Genomic DNA, 27,988 nt, shown 5'->3' with positions numbered 1-27,988 from the left:
TACACCCATGTTCTGAGCACATACATATCTACACACAGACTTTTAAAAGGTAGATAGTTCTTAATTCGTAGTATGGATCCAGACCAAATAATAAAACAAAACACCAAAGCCCCAAACATTCTGTACGTGTCTTTGAAATGTGTAAAATTGAATAAATTTTGTAAAGCTGAAAAAGCAAAATTTCTCTTTCAATTAATCAGATATCAGAGATCTCCAAATAGAACCAAGATAATTATTAAAGAAGGTATTTACTAGATTGTCATACATGATAGGGGCTGCTTGTAGCAGAGAGCAGAGAATTTGCTAGCTGCCCACTCTAAAAGCTAAATGCCTCAGGGGCCCTGATCTGAGGCCGAAATACTGGAGGCTCCTCGAACGTCACTAGAACTAAGTCCCAGTCAAGAGGAAGAAGACAGGAGATCACAGTAGCATCAACAGATGCACTCAAACCAAAGGGAAGGCAGGTATGTGCCTGCTGTTTTTTCCTGAGACTTCATCCAGGATGTTGTTAGGAATCGCTGCCCACATTGAATATGAGTTTTCCCCTCCAAGTCACTGTCCTACATATCACTTCTTCTGTGGAGATTTCCTCACCAATATCCAGGTGCGTTTCACCAGTCAAGAGAACAACCAAGAACAACCACCGCTAGTCCCTCCTTTGACATCCAATAACCTATGTTATACACAATTTTAAATAAAGACAATAACAAAGTTATCTCACCTAATGTGACTTTCATGTACAAATGAAAACGCGGTGCTTCCTCAGAATGGGTGTCAAAGTCCCCTGAGGAAAGCTTATTCACTTATTATACCATAACTAAATACGAAAATACATAGCAATACCGTCTTATTAAATCAATAAACAGATTACATGGTAAAGGATGAGACAAAAGAAAACATGAATATCTGCTTACTATGTGTGTGTATATGTCTTAGCCTCACTTCCTGTCATAGTGACAAAATATCCAGGTAAAAGCAACATAAAGGGAAGGGGGTTTATTTGGCTCATAATTCCATCACTGTGGGGAAGTCAATATGGCAGTAACTTGAGCAGCTCTCACATTACATCCACAGTCAAAAGCAGAGAGCAGTAAATCAATGCATGTATGCTTGCGCTCAGATAGTTAGCTCTGCACTTGTATACACTCGTGGATTCCAGTCAGGAAATGGAACTTCCAACAGGAGGAGAGCCCACCTCATTTATGCAATCAAGATAACTGACCACAGGCACTCTCAGGGGCCCGTCTCACAGGTGATTTTAGATTTGTCACATTGGCAATCAACACTATCAAGTATAAAAGTAAACCCATATTCTTTTCTTCCGTTGTTTTTGAGTCAAGGTCTCCCTCTATATCCCTGGCTGTTCTGGAATTCACTATGTCAACCAAGTTGGTCTTGAATTAAGTCATTTGCCTTTGTCTCCTGAGTGCTGGGATTAAAGGAATATGCCACCACACCCAGTCCAACATACATACTCTTAACAAAATAAGACCCAATATAATTAGAATCCTCACTTCTACAACTGTAGGCATACCATATTTATAAGTACCTTCTCATATCATTTTGTATTTCTTCCTCTTTAGCAAACACTAAGCATCTTGATTTTTAAAATTTTAATTTAATATCAATTTTTAGTATAAAAAACCTTACTTGGAAGTAAGTAAATAAAAACATCATATCCCCAAATCAACTAGCTCTTTACAAGTAGTTCACACTTCCATTCTTTCTTACCCTGTTTGGACCGAGTTGTAGCTCCCCATGGGTTTTAATCACCAGACACAGCAATGACAAGGAAATCCAGGAATAGTCTTCCTTTCCTTGTGTCCTAGTTTGAGTTATTGTTGCTGTTGCTAAAACACTGACCAAATTGATTTGAGGAAAAAAGGATGTTTTCATTATCGTTTATATTCCAGCCCCAAGAGAAACCAGGGTAGAATCTTAAGGCAGGAACTTGGAACTTGGAAGTAGGATCTGAAGCAGAGACCATGGAGGAAGTCTTGAGTCTTGGCTTGCTCCTCATGGCCACTTAGCCTGCTTTCTTATACAACACAGGGCCACCTGCCCAGGAGTGGCACTACCCACAGTAGCCCTGTCCCATACATCATTGTCTACAGGTCAATCTAATGGTGATTTCTCTTTCCAGATAACTCTAGATTGTGTAAAGTAGACAAAAAATAATCAGAACATCTCCATTGCTAAATGGTGTTTTCATTCCCCACTGGTCATGTGGATCTGTAATTCCAGTTGACAGTAACAATTTTTAGTTAACTCAAGGGCACAAGGAACGCAGAGTAAATTGGTATGGGGTTGGATATGTGTGGGTGCCTTAGTTTCCAGTTCAAAGGAATGGGTGTTCCTCGTGGTAGAACCTTCATATCTACAGAACACGAAAACAGTGTTTGCTAGTGAGTTATAGGGGTGATCCCCACCCCCACTTGATTCCTAGGCCCATGAGAGAGACAGTATTGTGTGAGATGCCAATTTAGAGCACACCCATCATTCTGGAGGACCTTGTCCTGGAACTGTGACCTAGTGCCAACTCATGTGTTGTTATTTGCCATAACTACATCTCAAAAGGCCATTCCACCATTCAGACAACCAAAATCTTCAGAATGGTAATGAACAGGGTTAAAAAAAAAAACTCTCTTGCTCCATTGCTTAAGCAAACTTCACAGAATTATGTCATGCCACCATTTATTTACAGGAGTTATACTTAGAAATAGTTTGTATATCTATTTTAGTAATAAACTAATCAGTGTAATATAATTTTAGGATGTTTTCCTTCGGGTTATGTAATTTTTGGAGCATTCTACATAAATTACTTTGCATTGAACCTTTCACAGTGTACATTTATGAGCTAGTGAAACTTATGTGAAAATCCTCAGGTAGTACAGAATTTTAAAACTATTTCTTACAGTCAACTTTCTGAGCAAGTTTTGATATTGGGTGAGTTCTTAGCTTGTCCTTTTTGTTAATTTAACAGTATGACCAGTGGCAGCCCTCATAACTTGATATACTTGTTTTCTTCCCTAAACATTGTAACAGTTTTTTTTTTTTTTTTTTTAGAAAGGGCACGCGACAAGGAGTTCTTTCACATTTTATGCTTAGGAATTCTGTCTAGCATGGGTCTTTTCATGTATTCTGAGGGAACCACAACGAGTAAAGGCTTTCCCACACTGCTTACATATATAGGGCTTCTCACCAGTGTGGATTTGCTCATGTCTCTGACAATCACCCAAGGCAGGAAAAGCTTTGCCACACTGCTTGCATGCATAGGGTCTTTCTCCACTGTGAATCCTTTCGTGGCGTCGAAGGGAGCTGTAACCACTGAAGGCTTTCCCACATTCCTTACAGTCATAGGGTTTTTCCCTAGTGTGAATCCTTTCATGGCGTTGGAGAGAACTCTGTATAGTGAAGGCTTTACCACATTCCTTACATCTATAGGGTTTCTCCCCAGTGTGAATTCGTTCGTGTATTCGAAAGGTACCAGAGGAGATGAAACCTTTCCCACACTGTTCGCAAACATAGGGTTTCTCACCACTGTGAATTCGTTCATGATTTCGAAGGGAAGTACGAGTAGTGACAGCTTTATTGCACAGATTACAAACATAGAGTTTCTCTCCAGTGTGAGTCCGTTCGTGTACTCGACAGGTACTTGAAGAAATGAAACATTTGCCACAGTATTTGCAGACATAGGGTTTCTCTCCACTGTGAATTCTTTCATGGCGTGGAAGTGAACTCTGACCGGTGAAAGCTTTCCCACAATACTTACACACAAAGGGCTTCTCTCCACTGTGAATCCTGTCATGACGGCGAAGGGAGCCACGACTAGGGAAGGCTTTCCCACAATGGTTACACATGTAGGGCTTCTCACCAGTGTGAGTTCTTTCATGTCTTCGAACCTTACTTGAAGAAGAAAAGGCTTTCCCACATTGTTGACATTTATACGGTTTCTCTATGATGTGAGCATTTTCATGCTTCAGATAGCATTCAGAATACAGGAAGGCTTTCCCACACTCCCTAAATTTATAGAGACTGTCTTCATATGTCTCATATTCATATGGTCTATGTCCTCGTTGAACAGGAATATGCATATTCAGGGGTGGGAGACCGATAAGTATGTCTTCACATAAATGACTTTCACACAGTTTTACTCCATGAGGGGTTTTCTTATTCACCACAGTATCTGGAAACTCGCTGAAGATTTCTTCACATTGTCTACTTTCTCTGGGTTTACACAACAATTCCACCAGTCCACTTCTGTAAAAAGTAGAGGGCACAGATTTCATTTATAAGTTACCAGTCAGGGCAATTGTTCCTACTTTACATAGCTAGAATCCTTTAACATGAATGTGTTAACTGCTCCACAGGATCCCTACAGAACATGCAGTGTGAAGATATGGTATGTTAACACTTTTGCCAAGTAAAATACTCTGCGAGCACTGAAAGCCCGTGCTGTATGTCTGTTTATTATTTACTTGTTTATTTCTCATTACTCATTTGTCCTGCAGTCTCGCTCCTTGCTGTGATACTTAAGCTGGCCTTGCACTAACTACCACCTACTGCTGGAATTGCAATCAGTCAGTTCTGCAGGTGCCTCTCAGGACACGTATTCTTTAAACACAATGCTTCGATAAAAGTGCTTTCAGGTTTTAAAATATTTGCAGGTATTCAGGATATTTTGAAGAGGAAAACCAGTGGAAATAAAAAATTCCTTCAAGCTTTTAAATAATTATTACTGGGTAAGAAGAGGAAACTGTATAAAGTCTTAGAGGAAAACTTTGTGGAGTCAATACTCTCTTCATTTTTAAAAAATATACCTCATACTCAAGCCTCAAGAGAACATCACACATTTTTTACTTCTATTATTTATTTAATCTTTAAAACTATTTGCATTTTTTTAAAACTATAAAGATATGTTTTATTTTGAATTGTGTGTGTGAGAAAGAGAGACAGAGAGAGAGAGACAGAGACAGAGAGAGACAGAGAGAGACAGAGACAGAGAGAGAGACAGAGAGAGAGATGGGTGAGTGCGGATGTGCTAAAGGACTGATTCCATGCTGTTCTGGGATGGAACTGAGTGAGGTCATTAGGCTTAGTGGAAAGCGCCTTTCCCCACTGAGCCATCCTCATCAGTCCATACTGTGTGGGGTGTGGTAAGTGTGTGCATCTGTGGGCGTCTAAATGTGGAGGTCAAATGAGAACACCATGGATGCTCTTCTCTCACTCCGTCCGTGTTATCCTCTTGGGACAGGGATCTCTTACTGAATCTGGGACTCATGCTACCCTTCTCACCCTTCCAGTGGCTGATTGCCAGAAAGCCCCAGGAATAGTTCAATCTCCACTTTAAAAAACATGTTGGTGCTGAGGCTCCCACAGCAAGTGTTCTTACCCCCGACTCACTGTCTGTCCAGCCCCTATCATTTTTATTTGTTTTCCTCCCAGGTCATGTTTCTTCTTTTTTAATTTATTTATTCCCTTTACATACTTACACCCACTCCTGGTCCCCCTCTCCGATCTCCTCCCCCAGCCCCTCCCCAGTTCCTTCCCTAGCCCCTCCCTAGCCCCTCCCCCAGCCCTCTTCCCCTTCTCCTCTGAGAGGGTGGAGGACCCCCGGGTATCCCCTAACCCAGACACTTCAAGTCTCTGCATAGCCCATATCATTCTAAGATAATTTTGTGTACCCCAATAATCAGAAAATCAACTGTATCATCTTGTTAATATATTATGTCACCAATCTTCTATGAATTTTTATAAAATTATTTGAGATTAAATTATTTTAAAGTTGGGTTTATTTTTAATATTTCTACAGTCTTAAACAATTTCCTATTTATTTATTTTTATGTGTATAGGTGTTCTGCTTGTATGAATGTCTGCACAACACCTGCATACAGTGCCTGAGGAGGTTAGAGGAGGCTGCCCAGTCTCCTGGACTGGAGTAATAGATGGTGGGTGCTGGGAATTTAATCTTGTCCTCTGAAAGAGCAATGTTATTATCTACTGAGCCATCTCTCTACCTTCCATTCCCAAATACTTAAGCAACAGTCCTCTCATCTGCAGGGAACAAATTACCTCAGACTTCTCCTAGACTCTTCATCATCATCTTTACTCCTCCGGCCTTCCTCAATTTGTCCTACAACGCAGAGCCAGAAAAATTATTAAATCTATATTAACCACTGTAAGTTCAGAGTATAACATGTATATGCCTGGAATATTCACCACATTTACCCTTTATATTCTAAATCAATGAACAGCATTGGCAAGCAAGACAGCTCTCTCATGGTTAAGCAAGGAAATAATCTTATCCTTACCTATAGCAATTAGGTTTTTGAAGGTTTCCTGCATGACATCTGTGTAGAGTTGCTTCTGGGAAGGATCCAGCAAATCCCACTCCTCCAAGGTGAAGTTCACAGCCACATCCTCAAAAGTTAGACAGTCCTAAAATATGCCATATCAGGAAGAAGAATGAGATTCACGGCACTGTAATGTAGACGCATCTTCCAAGAAGTTCACAGGGTATGTGCTCTTCAGAGGTTAGGACACTCTCATTCGCCATGCATGACTCTACCTCTTACACAGCAATTCCTGTATGGGATCGGAACTCTTTGTTAAATAACAGAAAAGGAATACCAATTATGCTGCTTCGTCTTGCAATCCAGCAAGACTTTGGGGGGGGGGGGTACACACATTAACACCTCTCAAGACAGTCCTGTACACACACTGCTAACACCAGCTATCCTGAGTCCACATATTCTTAGAAATGACTGAACCAAAGTTTGATTTTTGCTGGTGTCTATGTATTGCTCTTGGAATGGATCTCAACAGACTGATAGCAAGGGGTGGAGACTTAAAATGTTCCCAGAGTTTCTGTACACAATATGCTAGTTGCTTAAGTCCTGCTTTCCTTTTGAATGCTTGAAAATATCCAACGTGATCACCAGCAGGAGATCACTTGACCATTCCCAAAGTGCCATGTGAATGAGTCTTTATTGAATTGCTCTGAGAGTGATTATTCCTTTTTGTCACAACTTGTTATCATTTGATATATTTATTGTGCCTGAACTAAGTGAACACTTCTGGAAGGTACTGGGGTTCTTTATTAAGTAACCACAGGAATTTTGGAGAGTAATTACTAAGCTAATTACAAACATTACTTTTTAAAAATAAATTAGAAGATGTCAAAGAACAATGAAATGACAGGAATGATGTCACAATTTTAGATGAAACACAACGAGTTCACAATAGCACCCCCTCAAAATTCTTTTGGGGTTTTTTGGTTTGTTTGTTTTGTTTTGTTTTGTTTTTATTCAAGTAACTGAAAAACCAGGCTGGGGCAAAAACCAGTCATCCCTCTCCCACAGAACAAGGGGAGGAAGTGGTCTGTACACCCTTTTCCTATTACAGTGGGCCCCCCTCTTTCCAAGTAGTGTCCAAACTGCCCTATCCAGGTGGCAGAGCCCCATCTTCCCTGAGCTGGGGTAGTGACCAACCTACTGCTCCTCAGTGCCACTTTCCTGAGCGTCTTGGAGGGCAGAATGCATACAGAAGGGAGGATAAACACAGTAGCAGCGATGGTGGGTGTCTAAGGATGAACACTGAACAAGAAGCAACACAACTGTCTAAAGGTAGTTTCTGAACAGAAGAAAAAAGTGGTACCAGAACCTTGGGGGCAAGAGGCAGGGAGGCACAAAAGAAGAAGTGGGCAAGGCTAGTTCCTTAGTGCCTCACTGGAGGAAGGAAAAGAACTCAGAGTAGAACCAGGGGAAGTAAGTTAGCACCCCATCCGCCATAGGTGGAGAGAAGTCAGAGAATAGGACCTTACCCTGGAGATAGGTGGTAACTCCCACCTGTCACCTCAGTAGGTATCAGGTGAGAACAAAGTGGGTGGGGCTAACATCTGTCCTACTTGCTGTAGTCCAAGGAGCTTACCCAACCTAGTAAAGGTAAGGTGGAACAAAGTGACTGAGAATCTCACTTGGTGACAGTTTGGTGGGGCGCATGCTAGGATCCCCTGCACTGACCATACCTGGTGCTGCAAGGTCAGCCAATGGGACCTGTCAGAATGAGATGGAGCTGGGACCCCTTAAGACCAGGGAATACTTCCAGGACCCTCTACAGCAGCAGTTCTCAACCTGTCGGTCTTACATCAGATAGTCTACATAATCAGATATTTACATTAAGGTTCATAACAGCAAAATTATAGTTTATGAAGTAGCAATAAAAATAATTTTATTTTGGAAATCACCAAAACATGAGGAACTGTATTAAAGGGTTGCAGTATTAGAAAAGTTGAGAACCATTGTATTATGGGATCTTCTTTCTGCTGAGTGAAAGGTCACAAAGTCTTACAGCAAAAGAAGGATACATCCCTTAGATGAACAGCTTTAATAAATCTAGAACTTGGAGAAAGCTTAAGAAGGTAGCTACAGTTAAACGAAGTTCACCGAATCTTCAGAGTGCCATAGCTAGTATCCACCCTGAGAAGAGACCTATCAATAGAATCTCTAGCAATCAGCCAATCCATCGTAATCTCATCTCAGGATACTGGCACCCATCCATTACATTGACTGTCTGGTACCACATGGGATACTTTGGGGTAGTATCTCTGACACAAACATCCTGAGAAGTTAATTCTGCATGGAGCATGGGTTGTTAACAAGGGAGACTGAAGAATACGATAATCCTACCCTCTGTCACATGAAGCAATTCCAGATGTATGCTGTTTTTCAAGGCTCTGGGGACAGACCTAGAGACTTACCAGGATTGGGGTGAAAAAATAACAATCTGGACAGATTATTTACTGGACAGATTATTTACTGTCAGAATCTGGACAGTAAATAAACACATATGACAAAAAAAAAAGCACCATGCAACTTGCTATAAAAACTTCAGTGAGCATCTAGTGCAGGAAGTTGGGGGTGGGGGTAGGGATTGGCACTTTGCAGTGCCTCCGTGGTTCTGGCAACTTGCTCTGTCTACTGCTCATGCCAAATAACAGCAAGTCATTCACTTCCACTGTAGTTTTCCTTATCAGTTCCACAAATCTCACAGGATTCCTGAACTATACATGTGTAGTTTTTTTAAAAAAAAAAAAAAAAAAAAAAAAAAACAAATTTCTCCGTAATTTGAGAGTGCTACCCATTTCCCCTCTGAACATTGTCTCCAGAATCAAAGTTTATAGGACCAATGTATAAGAAGGAACTGAGGACAGTTAAAGGCCATTTCAGGTAGATCCATATGTAGTGATGACACAGTAGAGTATGGCTAATATGTGGCAATGAGGTTTAACTCAATATCTTAACTCAAAATACAATAACAAACGACATGGGCCAAGTGGCACCCCCAAGAGAACATTACTTCCCAAGACTGACACATTAGCTGTATATGACTCCTACCGATGGGCATTCTTACTCTATTCTTTTTAAGATGATGCTAATCACACCAAGAAAAACCAATTTTGTGCACTCATGCAACTCCACTAAATGCTATCAGAAGATAGATAAAGCTCAACAATGGAGAGATTCAGAATGGTAGGCAGAAGGGATACTGAGGGAAATGTTATTTCCATAATGAGACAGACCCACAAGGGAAATAACTGTAATTATGTAAACTAAGAAGGTTTGTAGTTATAAAGATGAAAACAGACTTTAACAAGTACAGTCTCTTCCGAATGAGGATAATGTGTATGGTAGATTTTTCCCTCTCCCCAAACACCCCACACCCAGGACAGGTACACTATCAAAAGAAGCAACAAAGTGGCAATTCTACTACTATTTTGCTACATATTACACATTATGTTCAATAATTATTCCGTGCAATAAACACAGCAAAACCTCAGAAACAGAGAAGAGGACTCTGAGTAGATCATTTTTATAAACAATTTCATTTAATTTCCCTAGCAGTATTACTAATTTATATGTGAAAACTACCTTTTAGAAATGGATGTCCACATGTAACTTATTGCTTAAATTTAGGTTCTTATGGCAAGTGAAGAAAAAAATTCCCTTACAACCAAAAATATCAAGTCTTTGATAAGACAATCAATCATGTGATCACACCATGACCACTGTCCACTCCTTACCTCTCATCCAATTCTGAGATCAAAATTTATAAGCTTTATTTCATTCACACAAACATACACACACACACACACACACACACACACACTCACACTCACACTCACACCAGAATACAATAGTTTGAATCTGAAGTCAACAATAGACTCTTCTGTTTGAACACTTGGTCCTACACTGTTGGCGTTGTTGGTAAAGGTTGTCAAACCCTGAGGAAGTGAAGTGGCTTCCTAGGGGAAGGCCTTGTGGTTTTATAGTTGGTTCCACTTCTTGCTGCTTGTCTGCTTCCTGAGGACAGAAAGTGACCAGCGGCCACTGTGCCTTTCCTGCTCTGCTGTATTCCTTCCAAATGGAAACCAACATAAACCCTTCTTCCCTTAATTTATTTCTTATCAGGTGTTTTCTCACAGGAACCAGAAAAGTAACTACTATAATGGACAATGAGAAGAGTGCCGCTCATGCTAACCCAGTGAACATTATTAAAATCATGAGATTTACTGAAGTTCTGTACATAAATGTAATACAAGATGAAGTAAAATGATCCCTAGAAAGCAACTACTGATAAAACTACAAGAAGACAAAGAATATGGATAGCGCTGCATATATTAAAGAAACTGCAATAGTATGAAGTAAGCATCCCAAATAGGAGAGACAAAGCAGCGCAGTATTCTAATACTTCATGAAAATGGTATCAATCCCCCACAATCTCTTCCAGGTATAGAAACAGAAGCAACAATTACTGATCTCTCCATGAGTCTCATCTAGCCATGACAGCATAGTAAGATAACAAGGAAGGAAAATCAGATATACGTCTTTGGTGAATAAACATAGTTTCTCAAGAAATAACATTAATTTTTATCAGTGAGGAAATGGAGTTATACCCTGGAACTCCGCTGCATAGCCCTGGCTGTCCCAGAACACACAATCTCGCTATATAAGACAGGCTCGCTTCCCAGAAATCTACCTACCTCGGCCACAACACCCACGAGTGCTTCCCAGTAGTGACTGCTGTAAATAGGCAGCTCTGAGAGATACACAAAAATAACTTTGTAGAATCCATCACCTAGCGCTTCTCAGCCTTTTGGCTAAGATCAAGTGTAGAATCCATCAGCTAAACAAACTAACATACAAGGGCCATAAAAATAGATGAAAAAAAAAAACAAGAAAAAATAATACAGGAAACTGGTATTGAGAAGGAATAAAACTGATTTTCTTCACAAATAAGATCATGATCTGTGTAGAAAATCCCAAAGGACAAATAAAAACCTAAAAGCAATAGGCAATTTTAGTAAGGTTATGCAACATTATCCTAATACTTGTCTAGATACAACTAAATCTGTACACAACTGAACCATATAATTAAATCTGTAATTAAAACATAATACTGTTCATACAGAACAATGAGGAAAAACAGATGAGAGACAAATACGTAAAGACAGAGACTCATAAAACATGAAGAGTTACATAAAAAATGCTCAATGTCAAAGCTAATCTTATAACATAAATCATAAATTATGCCTGCTATTGTATTTAATGCTAGTCAATAAACTGGGTTATCTGAAGTGTTGTTAAATCACAATACACACCTATAAAAGTACAAAATATCTTGCTAAACTTGACTTTACCCATAGTTGAAAAAATCACCTACATTTTCTCATTGTGTAAAAACAAACTATGCACCTGGGGACAAAAAATATGAACAAAGAAGCAACAAAATAAACAAATACAGAACCGTCCCAATTAACAATTCCAAATAAGATAGCCAATTCCAACACGCAGAGAAATGAGATGGTGGGCTGGTTTTATTACCAATTCAGTTACCAATACCAATATGACTTGGACAAAGAAACCACAATGTTTAAAACAATATTAACTGCACTATTTCATCCAAAATTCAAAGGAGGTAAAACCAAATGAAATGTCACTTGGTGGGGTTGGGGATTTGGCTCAGTGGTAGAGCGCTTGCCTAGGAAGCGCAAGGTCCTGGGTTCAATCCCCAGCCCCGAAAAAAAAAAAAGAAAAAAAAAAAAGAAAAAAAAAAAAGAAATGTCACTTGGTGTAATTTATAAAACTGTAAGAGAAGAGAAGATGAGAAACCCTCTACATAAAGAGCTGAATAAATTAAAGGGAGCTTCTGGAAGTGGCCAGGGCCTATTTGATCACCAGTAGTGTGACCGCATGGGAACACACATGCTGTCATTCAAAGTGATTGCTAACTAATACCTTATTTTAAGGGTCTTTAGGTTCAGTAGTTTGCCATGAAAATCTGGTGATCTGGGTTTAATCTCTGTGCCCCTGTAAAGGAGGGAGGGGAAAGCTGCCTCCATAAATGTCTATCCTGTGACTCCTTTACTTCCTCAGACCTCAGCACTCTTATCTGCTCATCATCTGACCAGGAACAAACATCACCAACTTCTAAAATTTGTATTATTCTTTGCATAGGAGAGAGTATTGAGTCAGGGTCTCACCCTGGAGCACTTGCTGAACTTGACTTTACTATACACATCAAGTCGTCCTCAACCTCATGACAACATCCCTGCCTCAGCCTCCTGTGAATGCATGGCTTGCAAGTGTGTACTCATACACAGAACTGAAATATCACCATTTTATACTCAAATCACAAAAGAAATTTGAAGCAGTTTTGTAGACTTTTATTTTATAGAGACACAATTCTGCAAGGAAAACAAAAGGTGATATCAGAGAAACAGCCTATTTCACGTTTAGTTCACAGGATGCACCGACCTCTGTGCTTAGACACCATGGTCACTATGTAGGTGCCGGCCATGGTGCTTCATTCTAGTGAATCAGGAAATCCTGAGCGTCTGGAAAATGTCACTGGAAACGTCATCCAACTTTGCCCTGTTTTCAGTGTTAACAGCTTCTTTACTGTACAACATCAATTCAAAGTAGTGGTCAAACAACTACAGTTAGTGAGGAGCCTCAATTTTGCTGGCATTTTATGCTATCAGTGCCATTACCAGATTCTCTAATAGCAGTAGGATGTCCTACAACCTGACACCTACACTTGGCACGATCCTGACAGGTTCCAGCCAGTAAGATGGCGCAGCAGGACTAAAGGTGCTTGCCGCCAAACCTAAAGACCTAAGCTAGATCCCTAGAACCCTTGTGGTGGAAGAAGAGAACGGAGAGAGGGTGAGGAAGGGAAGGAGGGAGAGAAGGAGGGAGGGAGGAAGAGAGAGAATATTGATGTAAAGGCTAGAGTGGCAAGAGGCATGGCTCAGTGGTTAAGAACACTGTGCTCTTGAAGAGGACCAGGGTTTGCTTCTCGGCACCCACATGGGGTCCTACAACTATCCTCACCTCCAGTTCCAGGACATCTGATGCCATTTGTTGGCCACTGTGGGCAATGGCCACCACACATGAGATATATACACACATGTACGCATACAAACAGTTACACACAAAAGTAAATGGATCCTTAAATAAATCCTGACGGTTTTAAGGCTCAGTCCCAGTCTACTGTCTTGTCTCACTGCAGATGCCAGCCCAAGGATCTATGTACTCTGTCCAGTCACTTCTCCCCATCCTAAAGTGACAGAAGGTTAGCACTCTAAATGTCTAATTAGCATGAGGTTAATGTTGCCTGAAAGAACAAAAGTAGCATGCATGCTTTTAATCCCTGCACTCAAGAGGCAGACGTAGGCATTTCAGATGAGCTTGGTCTACATAATGAGTTCTAGGCTAGCTAGCCAAGAATACATAGTGAGCTCCAGTCTCCAGAAAAAATAAATTAAAAGATATATAAAGAAAAGGAAAACATTCAAAGGCATTCCTACTGTTCAGCAAAGTCAAAGGTCACCTGTCCTCGGCAGAATCTTGGACACTGTCCAACTTTTAAGATTATATGGAAATAGACTGTGAAAATGATAAATCCCGCTCTTGAGGTAATTTCTCTCATACTGCCCAATATAGACATTCTCAGCAGGTACAAATTATACTCTGACTGTCCCACATGCTCGTTATACACTGGTGGGAAACAGAAGCAGCTGAAGCTCGAGTTCCACCCGAGCATGTAATCCTGGCAGTCTGAGGCCTTCTGTCTCACAATACTTGTGTACTCAAGAAACACTTTCCCCCTTACACTTAGACAGTGTTACTTCCAGGCCTGTCCCTTTAAATCTATGACCAACCCAGACACAAACTTGATAAATGCCCATTTGCCACAGGCTGGAGAGATGGTTCAGTGGCTAAGAGCACGGCTGCTCTTCCAGAAGAGCCAAGTTTGACTCATCAGCACCAAGTGGACGGCAGCCCATAGCCACCTGTAACTCCAGTCCCAGAAGAAAAGGCATCTTCTGGTCTCTGTGGCCACCAGGTATGCATGTAGTGCACATACATATACACTGCCAAAACACATATAAAACAAATAAAATTTTAAAAAAGAAAAAAAAATCCAAATGTCCATAAGTCCCAAAGATGTATGGCTGAATAGAACAGGGAAAAACTATTAAGCAAACTTCCTAGTTTTTTTCCTCCAACCACGCTGGTTCTTCCACAGGTGCCATCTCTGAGCCACTCTCAGTAAAAATCAACATACAATCTTCCCATTATAGTCACCCAAACAACAGGATGACCTCGGGTCAAACTCCCTTCCCTTTCCTTCTCTACCCTAGTTTGCTTGGGGTAGAATATAAGCTTTAAGCCCCTTTCCGCCTAATTACTGGAATACACAAGGCCTTAAGAGTTTGCGCTTGTTGCTATTGCATTACTTTCCACAGTCAAGCCTTCCTCCGATTAGTAAATAATCTTAAAATCACCATCAATGAATGACCCGTCAAAGGTCTATAACAATGACGTCAGAGAGGGGCACACATCTCCTACTCAAACTGCGCAAACGGTTACGTGTGGATTCTAATGAGTTGGGCAGTGTGAGGAAGCGCCAGGATACATGAAGATTTCTATTCCACTCTACAAGTCACTAGGCTGCAGCGGCAGCAAGGTCGAGACTTCAGATGAGCCTACTCATGAATCTGAAAGGTTCCCAGGAAAACGACTGCTGCAGACAACAGAGACCTGAATGCAACACCACAGCAGTCCACAGTCCACATAACGGCGAAAGATCCCACAGGACTCTCTGGCGGGCCCCACAACGTGAGGGGACCCGGCACAGCGAGGACGGAGCTACCGATAGAAAACCGGGTGATAAAACGATGGAGTCCCATCGGCTCAAGGAGCCAAGGATTGAGAGCTATACCACCCCCGCGGGTAGGGGGACGGTGTCTGCCTCAGATCGAGGACTTACGGGAGGCCCGCCCACCTCACACACCCGGCTCACGCTCACCATGTCTGTTCCTGGAGACTCCTGCGACCTCACCCCCCGGCTCCTAGGGCCAAAGGTCTCCGGGCCACGGCGACTGAGGCCCCAAGGCTTCTTCAGCTGACAGGACCGCTGCTCAAGTATGGTCGTGCCAGGAAGAAAGATGGCGGGCAAAGGACTTCCGCCCCGCCCACCAATGCTCCTGAATTGACAGTTCCCACATCCTTAGACACATCTTATACATGCTTCCTAGGCTTCTAGCTAGCCTGAGGCCTGTTTTTGGTTGACCACAAGAACTAAACGGCTGGACTCAACTGCTGAAAACACACCCTTCGGTTGGAAACAGAAAAACGAAGTCACAACCTAGCGGCAATTTGCCAGTCAAAATGTACCCATTGGTATAATAGTGGCATGGAAGTTATGGTGGTCACAATTTTCTGATTGTATTTGAGACTGTTCCTGAAGGGAACTCAAAAGCCCTTAGATGGAGAGGTCATAGACCTATTGTTTTGCTATATAGACATGATGTCAAGCTGTCTTATAAATATTTATGTTTATACTCATAGATTAGTGCTGCTGTCAAGATTATGCTGGCCAAAGAAGCTTCTGTGTGCAGCTGGTGATGTTTAATACAGAAATTCATAAGTGGTCCAAGTTCTGAGTATAAGTAACTCTTAAATACTTGCCCCGTCACCCCTCCAAGGCATGGAGAACATCATAAAAAAAGAAAAACAAAAACACCAGCATTGGAGGATGGAAAACAATGTTATGAGTGCTGTGCTTTGGACATGATACAGCTGTTGAGCTTGTGAACTCCAAGCAGCTATAGTTACCTGCACAATGGGCCTCTCAACATTCCATTGTTAGGCCCCACGTTTCCTGAAGAACTATTAGAAGTTAATGGCTTACTGGAGAAGGGCTTCCTTTCCCCCAGCTTCTGATCCTATTCAAACCTCTTTGGCCTTTTGGTTTCTGGCTGGCTTGACCTTGGCCTTTTTGCCCTCTTGTTTCTCATCTCTTCCTTAGCTCCCCACCCCGCGCCCAATGGCCAGGTTCAGTCTGGACCTGTCCAGATGCATCTGGCTAAACTCTCTCATTTCTACAGTAAAACCCTTCTCCTCAGTCACACCATGGAGCATTCACATCTTCATTTTCATTTACCAGTAAGGGAAGCTATATAGTCACCCAAACACTGTAGCTGAGACACCTTTTATTCCAAATATAACAGTTCCTCACTCGGAAGTTCTGTTCTCCATACTGCCCTGGGACACAGAAACAACTCAGCCTTTTAGTCACTTTGTAGTGAGGATGGCAATTTCCTGTTTCTAATCAGAGATCGTCACTTATCAAAAATCTCATCAGTACAGCCACCTTCAATGTCCATTTCTTTCATGCCAACATTCTGCTTAAGGGAACTGTGTTGGTTAGCTTTGTCAATATTTCAAAAATCTGTTGTGGTCTATCCATATTGGGTTGTCTATGGCCATATCTGTGAGGGAGTGTCTTGGTTCTGTTAATTGATGTAAGGAAACCCAGCCTAAAAGTGGGTGACATTACTGGGAGCTCTCGGCATCGATAGACTATAACCTGGACTTCTGAAGTAAATAAACCATTCTTTCAAATGTTTTGTTTGGGGTTTTTGTTGTTGTTGTTTTTGTTTTTTGAGACAAGGTCTCTCTATGTATCTCTGGCTGATCTGGAACTTGCTATGTGGATGTCTGATATGGTAACAGAAATGATGGTACTCTCACTTATTTACACTCGGAATGTGCACAGAGAAGAAAAAACCCAACTTTTTTTTTTTTGAGACAGTCTCTCTATGTAGACCAGGCTGACCTTGAACTTGAGAGAGCCACCTGCCTCTGCCTCCCAAAAACTGTGATTAAAAGTGTGTGACACCACCTCTAGACTGAAAAAAATGACCTCCAACTTCTATCACCTGTCATTTGCTCTCTTTAACATCCTTCTTTAATTTTACAAATGGATGGCTGACTTAAATCACCCTGTTGACAGCACTAAATGTCCCACTTTGTCCTTAGATTCTTATTTAGGACACATGGGAACTTCGCCATAAATTTCTAGAAGCGGAACTGTGGCTCTGGGGTATATTCTTTCAGTTATATTGCGGGTCATACCCATGGCTCCCACTGTGGTGTATCCTTGCCCACATGCAAGCTGGGCAGCTTTGGCAGTGTCTGTTCATCTACCAGCTGGTCTCTGGCTATGGTTGTTTGTTATGTGTTGTTTTGTTTTGTTTTGAAATGGGGTCTTAATATGCAACCCAGGCTAGCCTCAAACTTGTGATGTTCTTTCCTTCCAAGAGTTGGGATTACAAGCTATGCTACCTTATCCTGTTATGCTGTGGTTTCAGAATTAACTTCCCAGATGACTGGTGACATTAGGCATTTGTACATGGGTATTAAAAACTCTTCGCCGAGTTTTGTGGTATATAGCTTTATTCCCAGCACTCTGGAAGCACAGGCAGGAAAATCTCTATGATTTCCAGGCCTGTCTGGTCTTCACAGTAAGTTCCAGACAAGCAAATGTGACTCAGTTTTATTAATAACTCCATTGGACTACCAGAGATTTTGTATTACCTGTCTTCCAGACATCCTGCAAAGTATTTATTCCATTCATGTTCAAAAATATTTTGTTTTGCATATGGTGCTAGGTATTGAATCTAGTTCAAGCAAATATTCTCTGCCACTATAGTCCATCCATTCTACAGCCTGCACAAGCTTTAGCCTTGCCATACTGCTTTAGTCTCTTAGGTAGCTGGAATTTCAGGCCTGAACTCTCTACATCTGGCCTTAAAACACAGAAATCCACCTGCCTCAGTCTTCTGAATACTAAGATTAAAGACATGGGCTACCACACCAGACAAAACTAGGCATTTTTTATGGTAATTGGTAAGCAAAAATTTAGTAAATATGGTTCCCGTTATTTTACTCAAATTTCCTTTACTCCAGTGAAAGTAGAACAAATCACTGTAAAGGAGGGTTTTAATGTATTATAATGCACCAGGACACCTGGCCGGATATGGGGTTTCTTAATCTATTCCCAAGTTAACTAATTTGAAAACACTGGATGTCGACATCACTTTGGTTTGGTTTGTTCTGGTTTGGTTTTTGAGACACTCTAGCTCTGGTTGGCCCAGAACGTGAGATATAATCCAAATTGGTCTCACCATCTCGCATTCATCATCTCGCATGTGCTAAGTACTCAACTACATATACTTCTCAGGAGATGTCTGGCTGGAGAGACAGGAGCACAGGATTCTACAAGAATCAGCGTAGGCCGCTGGGGTCCCGCCAGCTAGAGAGCAGAGAAACCATGAGTCCGGCAGCACCCAAAGCAAGGTGGGACGTAGGACTGAGGCATCTACCCGGGGAAGACCCGGCGCCTCCTACACTTGCTCCGACATTCACCACGTCTGCTCTCTGGCCCTCTTGTGGTTTCAAGAGGGATCCAGAGGTCCGCTGTTACCGAGCCAAAGAGGACCATAGGCGCAGCCCTCTCAGCTGACCAGTACGTGCCAGGAAGAAAGATGGCGGATGGGGCATATCCGCTTTCTGCCGGCGTTCCTGATTGGACAGCTGGCCGCAGGGACGTTTACCATATCTGGGCCCAAAGCTTCCTGGGGCCCGAACAATGATCCTAGTGTTGGCAACCGCACAGCACGAACCCTGAACGGCCGCCTGTGACTCCCTCAGCTGACAGGACAGTATCACCACAATGGCCTGGCAAGTAAAAGAGATGGCCGGTGAGGAACGTACGCTCCACCAATCGGCGCTCTGATTGGATAGCTCGTGTTGAGCTCTGAGATACTAATTGGATAAGCGATCAGAGCCACCCCACCCCCTACGTGAAGCTTGTGGTAAACTCTTTTCTAAGTGGGGCACAACTGCCATATTGCAGCCGTAACTCTCACAACCCTGGTAGAAATCCGCTAATCTTGATAATTGCATTTTAAACAGAATTTAGACTTGGTTTTTCCAAAGAAGGCCTTTCCCGCTTCGTCCCCCTGGAAATTAAGTCCGGAGTCTGCTTAAAGTCAGATTTAGTGTACCATGGATACAACCTTAAAGAAAGGGTTCCTAGGCCCGCCACAGAGAAAACGGGATGTCCAGCCAGGGCAGGCCTACTGAAAAAGAAGAGATCTAGTGCCACACATGAGAAACTTGATGTTTGCATCGTAGCAAAAGTTTTCCTCTACCTTTCACTCAGTCTTTTTTCATTTTCTCATTTTCAGCCATGAAAAGAAAAATATGCCAAGAGAAAACAGTTATTCGATATATTTCGATGTACATGAAAAGTGCAGTTACATGGCAGCAATCATAAGGTTCTCCAGGAATGCAGGGGCCAGTTTGTTTGCTCTGCCAATAAAAGCAATTTTATTAGAATTTCAAAGGACAATCCCCACTACAGCTGCTGGAATAGGAGTGGAGGAGAAAAACAGCCATAGCATTTGAGTTACAGCTACCTGGAGGTCAGCCACGCAGAGACATGCAGTCACATGGCAGAGAGGGTACCTTAATGGGAAAGGTAAGGAAACCCAAAGCTAGAGATTAAGAGTTAGAGTGATCCTTGATAGACAGATTTAAAAAAAATGGGGGAAGGGGAGCACAAATAGATAATAAAAATGACAAACTTACAAAGGTTTAAAAGGCCTACTGTGCTTTTAATCCTACCAATAGGGACCATTGCCTGAGAACAGGTACCACAAGTTCAGCACCACAAATAGATATGTTTACCCCAAAATACGGTCCTATCAGTTTTCCTGTCTTTGTTCAAACTGAACATCCTTGAGCTAGAAAAGACTCTTCAAAACTTTCAGATCCCTGCCCTCTTGCTTTGCAAAGGGTCTTTCTGTGTGCCCCTCCCTTCCTGTATATCTGTTTCCTTACTATTATAAGAGCCTTTCTTTACAGCTGATTCTGCCTGCAGTGTCTTAAATTCCCCCTATTGCTACTTGTTGCACTGAGAATTTTCTTTCCTTTTCCTTCTTTAACTGGCAGAGAAAACAAGCCCCATCAAGATGGTAACAAGCAGATACTTAGGTATGACCAATATTTGAAATAAAAATTAAAAGTTATATCTTTCTCAGATCATGAGTCAGAAAGGTGGGCTGAACCTCAGAGAGGCTGGTATGGTCTACACTAGGGAGTAGAAATTCTGGTGAGGAAAAATATAGCATCTTGTTAAAGGGATAGTTTTCTACATAACTCTTTAGCATGACTTAAGGTGAGCCCACCTTCCTAGGGGTGAGCCTACCTCTCTGAGGTATGGTCCACTGGTCAGCTTATTGACAGGCACAAGTGAATTTGGCTAGAAATTTTATTTTGTTGACCATAAGGAACTAGATTTTTCTTAATAAGCTGTATTGCTGCTGTGCAGTTCTGAAAGGTAGCCCTAATATTATTTAGGAGATGGGCTGAAATTGGATATGATGAGCATTTATTTGGATATCTGTAAGTTCCAAAGCTGTTCAACAGAAGACGTTATTAACGTCTGGGTGGGAGTTTTAGTCTTCACCCTTACATATACCCTTCAAGTAGGGGTGCACATTTAGGAAAAGATAAGAAGCCAGAGTTCCCTTCCAGCATTCCTGACTAAAGAAGGACATTATTGATACTTTGGAACTAGGAATTTGATAGCTCCTTGGCTGGCAGACAGATAAAGGAAAGAGGCGTTAGGAAAATTAATATATTTTTCACTTAAACATTTAAGACGGATGATTTTCTGACTTGTCTCCCTCTCCAAGACAAAGACTTTAGTGAACTTTTCCCCATTATCTGTGGCCAGGACCCCTCCAGCATCCTGGATCTGAGGGAGGGGAGTTGAATGCAAAGATTAACATCTTTGTTTCTTCTCCTAACTTATTATGTAACCTTGTCTGTCCTGGGGGTCACTTTGTGAAGCAGCTGACCTCAAACTCAGAGAATCATCTGCCTCTGTCTCCTGAGTGCATCACTTGCCCACCTGTTCATTTAATTCACTGTGACATGGGTCCAATATTTGTCTATTTGTTTGATGTCACCATTAAAGGTACAAGTGGGTAAGTGGGGGTTGTTCTTTGGGCCTCATGCTCAAAACAATGTCTTGCCTACAGCAAATAGACAAGAATTTGAGAGCAGAAAAGGGATAACAGATTTAAGGAATCGCAGGTGAGTAGGGAGCCAGTTCACTCGTGGTTCTGAGGGAACCACAATCGGAAGAACCTATTGTCAAACCCTGACTTGCATCATTTCCCACAGATGGGCTCAGGTATTAACTTTCGGAGAGCATTTGCTTTAGCTTCCCTTCCCACATTGCTGTGTTGCTGCTCGCATCTCACTGAGATGGGTTCTAAACTAAATCCTTTCCATGCGGGGGCGGGGGGGGGGGGGTTGTCCCGATGACCAAATTGTAAAACCAAGAGAAGCAGTGTTGGAAGATGGCAGGAAGATGCAATGACAGCAACCCCCCTTTACTCCTGGAACAGGAGTGGGTTCCTGGGGGTGTCCCAGGAAGATCACAGATGGAGGACTTAGGGAAAAGCTGCCACAGTGCTGGTTGGCCTCAGAGCCCTGTCTAAATCTACCATACTCATTCCTGTAGTCCCTGCAGAGCTCTGGTGGGTTAAGAGAGAGAGAGAGAGAGAGAGAGAGAGAGAGAGAGAGAGAGAAGGTGGGGGTTGGTAAAAAGAGTGCTAGCAGAGTGCAGACTGGTGGATGGGGCTTCTGGTCCCCTGGGTAACCATGGAAGCATTATCGGGTTTTTTGTTTGTTTGTTTGTTTGTTTGTTTGTTTGTTCATTTGTTTTGCTTTTTAACTAGGATCATCACAGCCACTCCTAAATGGGCACCATTATCTCTGGCCATGTGGCTGGCTCGCTGCATGTTTAAGTCAATGTATCCTTGAAGCATGAGTCTAAGAGGGGAGGAATCTTGGCCTTGCACATTCCCAGGTTTGCCTAGGGTTGTTGATCTGTTCAGTCCTCCCCCAGTTTAAAGGTACAGACTCTCTAGGGCAGCTACATCAATTTAAGGTGTGGACCTAACAGCTTGTGGCCAATTCACAAGCTTGTTTGCCTTGAGTAAATATTCTGTTGTACAGGAGAGAAGTTTCAGTCCTCTTCACTGCCAAACATCCAAAAACCCCTGGACAGGAAAGGATGACTTAGAGACTCTCGTGGAAACTTGATCACCATTTTCAAGTGTTCAAAAAAGGAAAGAATAGTGCTGTAATGGATGCTGTTGCTAAGGAAGCAATCTGAAGGCATTCTGATTTTACCTTCTAGCTCGCTGTCCATCAGCTGATAAGGGTGCAATTCTGACTTTGGAGAGCCCTCACTGTAATTTCTAGATTCTTGTCTCCAAGCAATGATGTGCACCGAGACCCCTGAATAATACAGGAGATGGTTTATTCAAGTAGAAAACTAAATAAAGTTGGAAATGTGCCAGTTAGACTTAGGTCCAAGTTCCAAGAGACTGAGTCGGAGACACCTTCCTTTTGTAAGTCTTCTACATATCCGTTTTGTACGCAGGCGGTTTTATTACATAGAGCTATCAGTCGGAAAGATTACCATTCTTGCCTTAATCTTAAACACTAGATTTGTTTGCGAGAGTGTTTTGCCTGCTCGTGTACAAGTTCCCACATATGTGCCTGGTGCTCCCATGGGTACTGGGAACTGGACTTCAATCCTCTGCAAGAACAGTACTCCTAATCACTGAATCATTACTCCAGCTCTCTTGTGTTAACGCTGATGCTTCTGAAATCTCTCCCTACATCCTATCCTTTTACTTCAAATAAAATGCTCTAACTGATGCTGTCTCTTCCTAGACTGTTTCCCTGGTTAGACCGACAGAAGAAATTTAAGAAATATCACGAGCATACTAAGAAGTGTATTAATACTCTCAACTGAGACAAGAACAATCATGGGTCTATGGTAGTCTTTGTTGTGAGTTTTTCTCATTAAAATGCTGTGGAACAAATATATTGGACAGGAGATATCTTCTATTTTCTAAATCTGGGGAAGTAATAAGCAGTGTACTTTCTCATGATGCTAGCCAGTAGCATCCAGCAACAGCACAGCCTATGTGCTACCTGTTCAGGACACAATAACATACTACATACTGCTGAATGTCCAAGGAATTACATGAGTTGTTCAACATATTTTAAAGTTGACATTATGCTGGTTTATCTTTCCCAATCATAACTAATAGAGGTGATTGGACATAGTCAAGTATTACCTTATGTTTGAAATTCAGTAGGCTGAGTGCATTTTCAACTTTGTTTTCATTTTGTATTGGCTTTATCAAAACAAAATTCCACCAAAATTGAGATATATTGCTTTTCTTGGAGAACAGTATTCAATGTATCTTGTAAGAAATATTTGTGTTTTGATAATGTCATAAAAGCAAAAATAGGTCCAGATGGTGTTGGCCTTATGTTCATAGGCAGTCCAGATTTTATGAAAATGTAATATTCATCAATGGCTAGGGAGGATCAACATAAAAATGGATTGTCTGTGTGCACATGTATTTTACAATTTGTAAAGCATTATATTCTGAATAACAATCCAAAATTCCCCTGATCTCACTAATGAATCTAACTGGTAGATGCCTTTAGTTTTCTTTTTACCCCATTATTTCAGCCTCCTAAGAACTATTCTGATAACCCATCACTTGCCTTCATATCAATTTATCCACTGGAGGGGAACATTTCATATGTGTGAAATAAACACCAGTCCTGCCAAAAATTAAATCAAGAAGGGTCTTAATGTTGAGCCATGTTCTCAGTTATGGTCTGTGGATAGATACACAACTTATTACATATGATTTCACAGAACTGTGATCTCTGTGTTCTCTGAAAAGTAGTAACTTATACTAGCAAAAGGAAGAATGAGCAAAGGAAAAATAAGTGAAAAGTGAAATTATCATAAGGGGAAAACAACCCTTATTTGTAAGAACACAATGACAATGACTCATTAAGAAAGAAAAACTTGATGCCGTAGATAAGGGCAGTGAACCAGCAGGTTCCCTGTGCCAGAGACACCACCAGAACCTGAAGGGACCGACCGGATAAACAGTTCTCTGCACCTAAATCCCGTAGGAGGGAGAGCTAAACCTTCACAAAAGCAGACATGCCTGGGAAGCCAGAAAAGACTACACTCTGCCCACATTTCTGACTCCAGAGGAAAACACCAAATGCCATCTGGGACCATGGTGCACGGGGACTCCCGGAAAGGGCGGCGCAGGTTCTCCTGGTTGCTGCCCTCACGGAGAGCTCATCAGCAACACCCCAAGAGCAAACTTGAGCCTCGGGACCACAGGTAAGACCAACTTTTCTGCTCCAAGTGACCTGCCTGGTGAACACAGGACACAGTCCCACAGGAATAGCTGAAGACCTGTAGATAGGAAAAGTTACACGCCCTAAAGCAGAACACTCTGTTCCCATAACTAGCTGAAAGAAAACAGGAAAACAGGTCTACAGCACTCCTGACACACAGGCTTATAGGACAGTCTAGCCACTGTCAAAAATATCAGAACAAAGTAACACTAGAGATAATCTGATGGCGAGAGACAAGCACAGGAACACAAGCAACAGAAACCAAGACTACATGGCATCATCGGAGCCCGATTCTCCCACCAAAGCAAACAGGGAATATCCAAACACACCAGAAAAGCAAGATCTAGTTTCAAAATCATATTTGATCATGATGCTGGAGGACTTCAAGAAAGACGTGAAGAACTCCCTTAGGGAAACGCATGAAAACATAAATAAACAAGTAGAAGCCTACAGAGAGGAATCGCAAAAATCCCTGAAAGAATTCCAGGAAAACACAATCAAGCAGGTGAAGGAATTAAAACTGGAAATAGAAGCAATCAAGAAAGAACACATGGAAACAACCCTGGATATAGAAAACCAAAAGAAGAGACAAGGAGCCATAGATACAAGCATCACCAACAGAATACAAGAGATAGAAGAGAGAATCTCAGGAGCAGAAGATTCCATAGAAATCATGGACACAACTGTCAAAGATAATGTAAAGCAGAAAAAGCTACTGGTCCAAAACATACAGGAAATCCAGGACTCAATGAGAAGATCAAACCTAAGGATAATAGGTATAGAAGAGAGTGAAGACTCCCAGCTCAAAGGACCAGTAAATATCTTCAACAAAATGATAGAAGAAAACTTCCCTAACCTAAAGAAAGAGATGCCCATAGGCATACAAGAAGCCTACAGAACTCCAAATAGATTGGACCAGAAAAGAAACTCCTGCCATCACATAATACTCAAAACACCAAATGCACAAAATAAAGAAAGAATATTAAAAGCAGTAAGGAAAAAAGGTCAAGTAACATGAAAGGCGACCTATCAGAATCACACCAGACTTTTCGCCAGAGACTATGAAAGCCAGAAGATCCTGGACATATGTCATACAGACCCTAAGAAAACACAAATGCCAGCCAAGGTTACTGTATCCTGCAAAACTCTCAATTAACATAGATGGATAAACCAAGATAATCCATGACAAAACCAAATTTACACAATATATTTCTACAAATCCAGCGCTACAAAGAATAATAAATGGTAAAGCCCAACATAGGGAGTCAAGCTACACCCTAGAAAAAGAAAGAAACTAATCGTCTTGGCAACAAAACAAAGAGAACAAAAGCACACAAACATAACCTCACATCCAAATATGAATATAACAGGAAGCAATAATCACTATTCCTTAATATCTCTCAACATCAATGGGCTCAACTCCCCAATAAAAAGACATAGATTAAGAAACTGGATACTCAATGAGGACCCTGCATTCTGTTGCCTATAGGAAAGACACCTCAGAGACAAAGACAGACACTACCTCAGAGTGAAAGGCTGGAAAACAACTTTCCAAGCAAATGGTCGGAATAAGCAAGCTGGAGTAGCCATTCTAATATCAAATAAAATAAATTTTCAACTAAAAGTCATCAAAAAAGATAAGGAAGACACTTCATATTCATCAAAGGAAAAATCCACCAAGATGAACTCTCAGTCCTAAATATCTATGCCCCAAATACAAGGGCACTTACATACGTAAAAGAAACCTTACTAAAGCTCAAAGCACACATTGCACCTCACACAATAATAGTAGGAGATTTCAACACCCCACTCTCATCAATGGACAGGTCATGGAAACAGAAATTAAACAGAGACGTAGACAGACTAAGAGAAGTAATGAACCAAATGGACTTAACAGATATTTATAGAACATTCTATCCTATAACAAAAGGATATACATTCTTCTCAGCTCCTCATGGGACTTTCTCCAAAATAGACCATGTAATTGGACAAAAAACGGGCCTCAACAGGTACAGAAAGATAGAAATAATCCCATGTGTCCTATCAGACCACCACGGCCTAGAGCTGGTGTTCAATAACAATAAGGGAAGAATACCCACATATACGTGGAAGTTGAACAATGCTCTACTCAATGATAACCTGGTCAAGGAAGAAATAAAGAAAGAAATTAAAGACTTCTTAGAATTTAATGAAAATGAAGGTACAACATACCCAAACTTATGGGACACAATGAAAGCTGTGCTAAGAGGAAAACTCTAGCTCTGAGTGCCTGCAGAAAGAAACAGGAGAGAGCATATGTCACCAGCTTGACAGCACACCTAAAAGCTCTAGAACAAAAAGAAGCAAATACACCCAGGAGGAGTAGAAGGCAGGAAATAATCAAACTCAGAGCTAAAACCAACCAAGTAGAAACAAAAAGGACCATAGAAAGGATCAACAGAACCAAAAGTTGGTTCTTTGAGAAAATCAACAAGATAGCCAGACTATCGAGAGGACACAGAGAGTGTGTCCAAATTGACAAAATCAGAAATGAAAAGGGAGACATAACTACAGGATCAGAGGAAATTCAAAAAATCATCAGATCTTACTTGAAAATCTGCAGGAAATGGACAATTTCCTAGACAGATACCAGGTACCGAAGTTAAATCAGGAACAGATAAACCAGTTAAACAACCCCATAACTCCTAACGAAATAGAAGCAGTCACTAAAGGTCTCCCAACCAAAAAGAGCCCAGGTCCAGACGGGTTTAGTGCAGAATTCTATCAGACCGTCATAGAAGACCTCATACCAATATTATCCAAACTATTCCACAAAATTGAAACAGATGGAGCACTACCGAATTCCTTCTATGAAGCCACAATTACTCTTATACCTAAACCACACAAAGACACAACAAAGAAAGAGAACTTCAGACCAATTTCCCTTATGAATATCGACGTAAAAATATTCAATAAAATTCTGGCAAACCGAATCCAAGAGCACATCAAAACAATCACCCACCATGATCAAGTAGGCTTCATCCCAGGCATGCAGGGATGGTTTAATATACGGAAAACCATCAACGTGATCCATTATATAAACAAACTGAAAGAACAAAACCACATGATCATTTCATTAGATGCTGAGAAAGCATTTGACAAAATTCAACACCCCTTCATGATAAAAGTCCTGGAAAGAATAGGAATTCAAGGCCCATACCTAAACATAGTAAAGGCCATATACAGCAAACCAGTCGCTAACATTAAAGTACATGGAGAGAAACTTGAAGCAATCCCACTAAAATCAGGGACTAGACAAGGCTGCC

The 27,988-nt window shown here is 41.4% G+C and overlaps 1 protein-coding gene across 7 annotated transcripts in view; it reads right to left on the bottom strand.

Annotated features, from left to right (window-relative positions):
- Positions 1-27,988, bottom strand: part of Zfp563 (zinc finger protein 563) — a 67,564-nt gene that overhangs the window by 2,088 nt on the left and 37,488 nt on the right. For 5 of the 7 annotated variants that reach the window (XM_087556920.1, XM_087556918.1, XM_087556919.1 and 2 more), the window contains 3 exons: positions 6,312-6,438; positions 6,073-6,133; positions 1-4,260 (listed from right to left, as the gene is read on the bottom strand). The exon at positions 1-4,260 is cut by the window's left edge and continues 1,121 nt beyond it. In XM_087556920.1, coding sequence (XP_087413046.1) covers positions 3,105-4,260; positions 6,073-6,133; positions 6,312-6,345 — 1,251 coding nt within the window. In that variant the 5' untranslated portion in view covers positions 6,346-6,438 and the 3' untranslated portion in view covers positions 1-3,104. 7 annotated transcript variants of the gene reach the window in all.

Source organism: Rattus norvegicus, chromosome 7 (genome assembly GCF_021556685.1).
Source record: "Rattus norvegicus strain SHRSP/BbbUtx chromosome 7, alternate assembly SHRSP_T2T, whole genome shotgun sequence".
Taxonomy (NCBI): Eukaryota; Metazoa; Chordata; class Mammalia; order Rodentia; family Muridae; genus Rattus; species Rattus norvegicus.
Note: the sequence above shows the minus strand (reverse complement) of the source record. Positions and strands in the feature narration are given on the sequence as shown.